General features: G+C 36.6%; 1 protein-coding gene across 1 annotated transcript in view; it reads left to right on the top strand.

Moving 5' to 3' along the window:
• EHHADH (enoyl-CoA, hydratase/3-hydroxyacyl CoA dehydrogenase) overlaps window positions 1-7,105 on the top strand; it is a 47,217-nt gene extending 40,112 nt beyond the window's left edge. Inside the window, exon 7 of the mRNA XM_004675056.2 lies at window positions 4,185-7,105. Coding sequence (XP_004675113.1) covers window positions 4,185-5,446 — 1,262 coding nt within the window. The 3' untranslated portion in view covers window positions 5,447-7,105. The remainder of the gene's footprint in view (window positions 1-4,184) is intronic.
• The last annotated feature ends 772 nt before the right edge of the window (window positions 7,106-7,877 follow it).

Below are 7,877 nucleotides of genomic sequence, written 5' to 3'. Positions count from 1 at the left end.
GGGGAAAAATACATGTTTTTATTTCAATGAGTAAATGAGAAGCGTCAGCTTTTAGGACTCAAGATCGAAAATTATAAATGGGCCTTTTCTAAAAAGCACTATAGGTCCGCTCTTGTGATTTAGGCTATGAGTTGATCTGTAGCTACAAAGGTCCCTCCTCAGAGCTGCTCTGAGAGGTAAGCCTGGGCCCTGAGCTCCAGCTCGCAGGTGGCTTTCCTGCCCTGCTCCGCCTTCAGTTCTGAGCCATCACCTAGGTTATGTTGCACTCAGCAGAGCACTTTCCTGAGACTTTTCATTAATCCTTTTTGTCCCCATGAGATCTTGAACTCTGCAATGTTAGCAATTTCATATGACTCTAGAACTGAAAGCTAGGTCAGGATTTTGAGCTCTACACTCTTCATCCTACTGTTTACCCAAGCTGAAGTTTAGGCTACCAGCAGCTATAGCCTTCAGCCTTCTTGTTAGTGGAGTAAAATGCAGATATTTGGAATTTGGAAAATTAGAGGTTTTAAAAATTTATTTATGTGTTTATTATAAAGGACTTATTAAATAATTTAACAAATTAAATAAGTATGGTCCAGAGAAAATCAGTGATTTCTGATGAATGATAACAATCTATAATATATTCAAAACGAAAGCTATTCCACAAAGCTAGTCAAGATGAAGGATAGAAGAGTACACAGAAGTGACTTTCTGTATCATCCAAAGTAAGTCGGTTAGGTAACAGATAACCCAACAGTTTCAGTGACTTAACAATTATTTTCCATGCGTTCCACTAGGGTTTTCCAGAGCCAGGTTCTTTTCCAGCAGTGGCTGGGCCATTCTTCTAGACAAGGGTCAGAAAACATTTTCTGGAAAGTGGCAGATAATAAATATTTTAGGCTTTGCAGGCCAGAGGGTCTTTATTGCATAGGCAATATAGAAGCAAATGAGTGAGGTAGTTTTCAATAAAGCTACTAATGAACACTAAACTTTGAATTTGTTAAAATTTCATGCATCACAAAATATTATTCTTTTGTTTTTCAACTATTTAAAATGTAAAATCTTTCTTACCTCACAGCAGTACAGATGCAGGCACTGGTTGACCAGAATTACCCATAAGGCCATGCAAGATAAGTGGGGTGTGGAGAGTATGCTGCTTTACATGAACAATCAAATGAAATTGCATAGGAAGGAGCAGCAGCATCTTTGCCATAAAATAATTTTTCACTTTTCCATTCTTACCTGTACTTAAGACTTCACTCTTTTTTCATTTCCCTTCCCCAATCTGAATGGTTCAACTTCCCTAATTTTACCTATTTTGGTAGGATCTTTTTTCAAATATTATCTTGAAGATTTTCTTGGACTAGTCGATCACCAAATATAATCTCCTTCCCTAAATCACCAGAGAAATCTGAATCATTACATCATTTGTTTTACCCCATAGAATGGATATTTATGAACTTTTCTTCTTCTCACCACAAGATTATAAACTCCCTGAGAGTTGGTACTACTCATATTTTTTTATAACAGTTATGAAATGCAACACATATGCTGTAAACTTCACCCTCTTTAAGAGTATAATTTAATGTAAAATGGTACAACTGCTAAGGAAAGCAGTATGGCATTTCCTCAAAAAATTAAAAATAGAATTATCATATGATCTAGAAATTCCACTCTTGGGTATATCTCCAAGAGAAACGAAAGCATGCTCACAAAAACTTGAAAACTTTCAAGCAGGAACTTGAAACGATATTCATGCACTCATGGTCATAGCAGCATCATTCAAAATAGCCTAAAGGTAGAAAAAACTCATGTCTCTTGACAGGTGAATGGATAAACAAAGATGCTGTCCACACACACAAACACATACACAATGGGTTATTACGCAGCCTTTAAAAAGTAAGAGTTTCAGACACATACTACCGCATGCATGAACATTGAAGATAGTAGGCAGAGTGAAAACAATGATAGGATTCCACTTCCAAGGGACCCAAAGGAGTCGAAATCACAGATACTAAGAAGTCGAATTGCGGTTGTCAGGGAGAGAGAAGAGCGGGGGAGTTATTGTTCCAAGGGTATAGAGTTTCACTTTTACAAAATGAGTTCTGGAGACAGATGGTAGTGCTGGTTGCACAACAGTGTAAATGTTCACTAAATGCCACTAAACCTACACATTTAAAATAGTTAGGATGGCAAGTTTTAGGATGTGTCTATTTTATGACTAAATTTTTTTGAAAATACAAATGAACCACCTCACCAAAGCAAAAAAAAAAAATACACTTATGGTGTTTTGGATATTTCTAAAGTTGTGTAACCATTGTAACAATCAATTTTAGAACATTTCTATCACCCTAAAAAAATCCCTATCTCCATCAGCAGTCATGCCTCATTACCCTTCTCCCTACCCCACTTGAAATCCCATTAATCTACTATTTGTCGCTGGATTCAAATAATCTGAACATTTCATATCTATGGAGTGATATAAGCCGTGGCCTTTTGTGTCCACCTTCTTTAACTTAGCAGAACATTTTCAAGGTTCAGCCACCTTGAAGTTTGAATCAGTGCTTCATTTCTTTTACATACAAATAATAATCTACTTTATGGATATATCACACCTTGTTTATCCATTTGCCAGTTGATAGTTCGGTTAGTTTGTATAATGCTGCTATGAGCATTTATACATTTTGTGTGGTCATATTTCAATTCTCTGAGGATATATATGCACCTACCTACTAAGGAATATATTTGTGGGATCATATAATAACTCCATATTCAAGATTCTGAGGAATTTATAAACTCTTTTTCACAGCAATTGCAATCTGCTAGCTCTCAGGATTCTATTTCTCCATTTTGTCTTATGGAGAATTTATTATTGTCTGCCTTTTCAGTTATAACTATCTTAGTGGATATGAAGTAGTAGCTCAGTGTGGTTTTGATTATCATTTCCTCAATGACTAATGCCATTAAGTATCTTTTCACATGCTTATTGTCCATTGATATATCTTCTTTGAGGAAGTGTTTATGGGTCCCTTTGCCTAACTTTAAATTGAGTTGTCCTTTTATGTTGAGTTGTTCTGTATTTTTTTCTAAGTCCTTTGTCAGATATATGAGTTCTCCCATTCTGAGTTCTCATCCACTCTCTTTAGTGTACTTTGGAGCACATTTTTTAAAAATTTTAATGATGCTCAATTTATCTTTTTTTTTTAAGTTGCTTGTACTTTTGTGTTATTTCTAAAACCTACTGCTAACTCCAAAGTTATGAAAATTCTATAGTTTTAGTTCTTCTGTGATCAATTTTGAATTAATTTTTGTATATGGTAGGGGGTCCAGCACTTTATACATGTGACTCTCTAGATGTCCCAGAAACATTTGTTGAAAAGACTATTCTTTCCTTATTGAATTATCTTGGTACCCTTTCAAAAACATCAGTTGACCATATGTGTACCAGTTTATTTTAAGATTTTTAATTTTGTTGCATTGACCTAATTCCTTAACCTTCTGCCAATACCACATTGACTTGATTATTGCAACCTAGTTATAAGTTTTGAAACTAGAGTGATTCCTCTGACTTTGTTTTTCTTCAATATTATTTTGATTATTCTGGATTTCTATATAAGTTATCAGAGAAGCTTATTAATCTTTACCACAAAACAGATTTTTGATCAGGATTGCATTAGATCTGCAGATCAGTTTGGGTAATATTGCCACCTTAACCATATTAAGTCTTCTCATCCATGAAAGGGATGACTTCACATTTATTTCAGTCTTCTTTAATTTCTTTCCAAAGTGTGTCCTAGTTTTTGGTGTTCAAGTCTTGTAATTTTTGTTAATTTTTTATGTAGTATTTTATTCCTTTTGGTGCTTTTGTAAGTAGAATTGTTTTTTAATTTCAGATTCATATTCAGAATGTCATATTTAGTGTTTGAATATAGAAATAAAACAGACTTGTGTATATCGGTCTTTATCCTATAACTGATGAATTTACATTTTAATTCTAATTATGTGTGTGAATTCTAATCATTATTTTACTCTCTAGAACATTTAACATAGTGCCTAGCCTTAACTAATATTCAATTCATTTGTACTCCTTGAATTGATCTCTTTCTGTGCCACATTGTCACAGAAACCTTCCATCCACTGAAAGATTTTTCAGTTTTCAAGACTATGAAGTCATTGTTTTTCTCCATTATTCTTATCTGCAGGCTTGGGGACAATGGGACGAGGCATTGCCATTTCACTTGCAAAGGCCAAGATCCCTGTGATTGCTGTAGAATTAGACAAGAAGCAGTTAGAAACTGCAAACAAGATAATAAACTCCATCTTGGAAAAGGAAGCATCCAAAATGCAGCAGAGTGGTCGTCCCTGGTCAGCACCAAAACCCAAGTTAACTACATCTATGAAGGAGCTTAACAATGTAGATTTAGTCATAGAAGCAGTATTTGAGGATATGAATCTGAAGAAGCAGGTTTTTGCTGAACTTTCAGCTGTGTGCAAACCAGAAGCTTTTTTGTGCACCAATACTTCAGCCCTGGATATTGATGAGATTGCTTCTTCCACTGACCGTCCACATCTGGTTATTGGTACTCACTTTTTCTCGCCAGCTCATGTCATGAAGTTGTTAGAAATTATCCCCGGCCAACAATCTTCCTCCACTACCATTGCCACTGTTATGAACTTATCAAAAAAGATTAACAAATTCGGAGTAGTTGTGGGCAACTGCTTTGGATTTGTTGGGAATCGAATGTTGTTTCCTTATTACAATCAGACATATTTCTTGCTAGAAGAAGGCAGTTCACCAGAGGCGATAGATCAAGTGCTAGAGGACTTTGGTTTCAAAATGGGACCGTTTAGAGTGTCTGATCTTGCTGGGTTGGATATAGGTTGGAAATCTCGAAAATGGCAAGGTCTCACTGGACCTACATGCCCTCCAGGAACTTCTCCCCGAAAGCGAGGTAACAAGAGATATTGTCCAATTCCTGATATGCTATGTGAATCAGGACGATTTGGCCAGAAGACAGGAAAGGGTTGGTACCAATATGACAAGCCATTGGGTAGGATTCACAAACCTGATCCCTGGCTTTCCGAATTTCTATCACAGTACAGAGAAACTTATCATATCAAGGCACGCATCATTAGCCAGGATGAGATCCTTGAGCGCTGCTTATATGCACTCATCAATGAAGCCTTCCGTATCTTGGGAGAGGGGATAGCTACTAGCCCAGAGCACATTGATGTTATCTATTTACATGGGTATGGGTGGCCAAGGCACAAGGGTGGACCCATGTTCTATGCTTCCACAGTTGGGTTACCCACAGTGCTAGAGAAGTTGCAGAAATATCACAGGCAGAATCTCGATATCCCCCAGCTGGAGCCATGTGACTATCTTAAAAAACTGGCTTCCCAGGGAAACCCTCCTCTGAAAGCATGGCAAAATTTGGTAGGACCTCTCAGCAATAAATTGTGATTTCAGTTTGTGCCTCGCATAAATTATGCCAGGTTATGCTTCATGTACTGACGTCAGGTAATATTCAGATAATTTCATTGAAATGCAATCCAAAGATCCAGAGTTAGATTACTCTGAAGTACAAAAACTATATAAATAATTTGTCAGCTAATTGGCTCTTCTGTGTGGTGATTCTCATGTGTTAAATCTTTAGGAATGTACTTTCTGTGCCTCTGAATCTGTCCCTGTCAGATAAATAATTCCAATTCCAAAGATTAATCTTGTGCTAATACCATGTAGATAAGGAGAGAGCTGCAAGAATAAATTTAGGCTCCAAAGTGCTTTGCTCATTAGAAAAATATGTCATCAATTAATAACTGATAAATACAATGAACATAAATTTATTTGGACCCCTTTCAACTTTACATACACTACATTGGTAGGAAAACTAATGGATCCTTCATTCAAAAAACATTCATTATATACACCCCGAGCATTTTACATAGCACTTAGCACATTTAGAGCCTTGAAGGGTATTAACCCAACACAGAAACCTGTGATGAGGTTCAAACCATAATCTGGAGGTGGGAGATGGCTAGGAGGATAGAGTCAGCAGTAAGGGCGTCTGCAAATGAGCACGGAAAGTTTCCCAAGGAAAGGCAGAGGTTGTCGCCAGAAACAGAGGCAGGGTATCAAAGGCAAAACTGTTAATGTTATCAGCAAAACACAGGTGAGCACTGGTAAAGGAACCAAGTACTTCAGACCAGAATGGGAAATGCTGGTAACTTGGCAAGTCCTGCTCAGTGTATCACTCTATCCAAGGCTGTCACCTTGCACAATTGTGCTTGCTGTTTGGTAGGGTTAAATAATGTTGTAAATTTCCTTAAGACCAGAGGATGGCTCTAATCTCATCTTTCTTTACCATTCTATTCATGGAGAATATAAACTAAGTTGCTGATTTAGTATAAGAAGGAATCTTTGAGAACATCTAACCACCTGATTATGTGATAGAGGAATGATGCCAATATCCCTGTCACAATAAACTTCTGTGATGCTAGATATGGAAATGGTTGAGTCTTGAAAACATAAGCTTATTGTACAACAAATTTTATATAATTTTGTTATGAGTATTTTTCTTTTAACCTTTGCTTTGTATTGTTAAAAGTCAAGAGGCTGGTCAACACAAAAATTTGTACATAAATGTTTAGAGCAACATTATCCATAACAGGCAAAAATTAGAAACAACTCTACTGTCCATCAGCAGACGAATGTATAAACAAAAGTATGGAAGAGCCACACAATAGAATATTATTTGGCCATAAAAAGGAAGTGAGGTGTTGATGTATGCTACATCCTGATAAGCCTTGAGAATATTAATGCTAAGTGAACGAAGCAATCACAAAAGCCATATATTTCATGGATATTTATATGAACTGTTCCAAATAGGCACATCTACACAGAGAGAAGGCAGATTGGCAGTTACCTAAGGCTAGAATGATGGGGGGTTGTGGGCTGGGAGTAACTGATAATGGGTAGAGTTTAGGGGAGGTTATTCCAATGTTCTGAAATGATTGTGGCTATCTGAATTTGTGAATCTATTAAAAATCATTGAGTTGTACCACTATGGAAAGCTGGAGGTTCCTCAAACTGCTAAACATGGAGCTTCCCTACGACCCAGCAATCCCACTCCTAGGTATCTACCCAAAAGACACAAAAACACTGATTGAAAAAGATACCTGCACCCCCATGTTTATTGCTGCTTTATTTACAATTGGAAAAACATGGAAGCAGCCCAAATGCCCAAAAGTAGATGACTGGATAAAAAAGATGTGGTACATATATATACAATGGAACATTACTCAGCAACAAAAAAGAGAAACACATGTCTTTTGCAGCAACTTGGATGGAGCTGGAACAGATCATGCTTAGTGAGATAAGCCAGAAAGAGAAAGAAAAATACCGGATGGTTTCACTCATAGCAGGAGTATAATGGACCATGCGAGAAAATATCAAAAATAATGAACAACCATATACCAGAGACATTTTGTGGGGGTGGAGTGGGGAAATGGATCAAAAATGGGGGGGGAGGGAAGTGCACGGGATTATGGTGATGGGACACGGGTGATTTGGTGATGGGAAACCCGCGGGGATTACAATTGAGATGGGCAAAAAATGTACAAAATGATGTAAAAATAAACTGTTATGATAAAAATTAATTAATTAATTTAAAAAATCATTGAGCTGTAAGCTTTTAAGAAGGTGGATTATATGGTATCTAAATTGTATCTCAATAAATAAGTTAATAAATAAATGGATTCCAGTTGTTGTCCTTCAGTGTCATATAAATGAACTGTTTTTATGACATTTTCATCTCTGAACCCAAACGTAATTATCAAAAGTTCTGAAAGAGAAATCTTGGATGACTATAGTGTAAGTTTCTCATTGTAAAAAT

Source organism: Condylura cristata, unplaced genomic scaffold, assembly GCF_000260355.1.
Source record: "Condylura cristata isolate star-nosed mole 26May11 unplaced genomic scaffold, ConCri1.0 scaffold00003, whole genome shotgun sequence".
NCBI lineage: Eukaryota > Metazoa > Chordata > Mammalia > Eulipotyphla > Talpidae > Condylura > Condylura cristata.
Note: the sequence above shows the minus strand (reverse complement) of the source record. Positions and strands in the feature narration are given on the sequence as shown.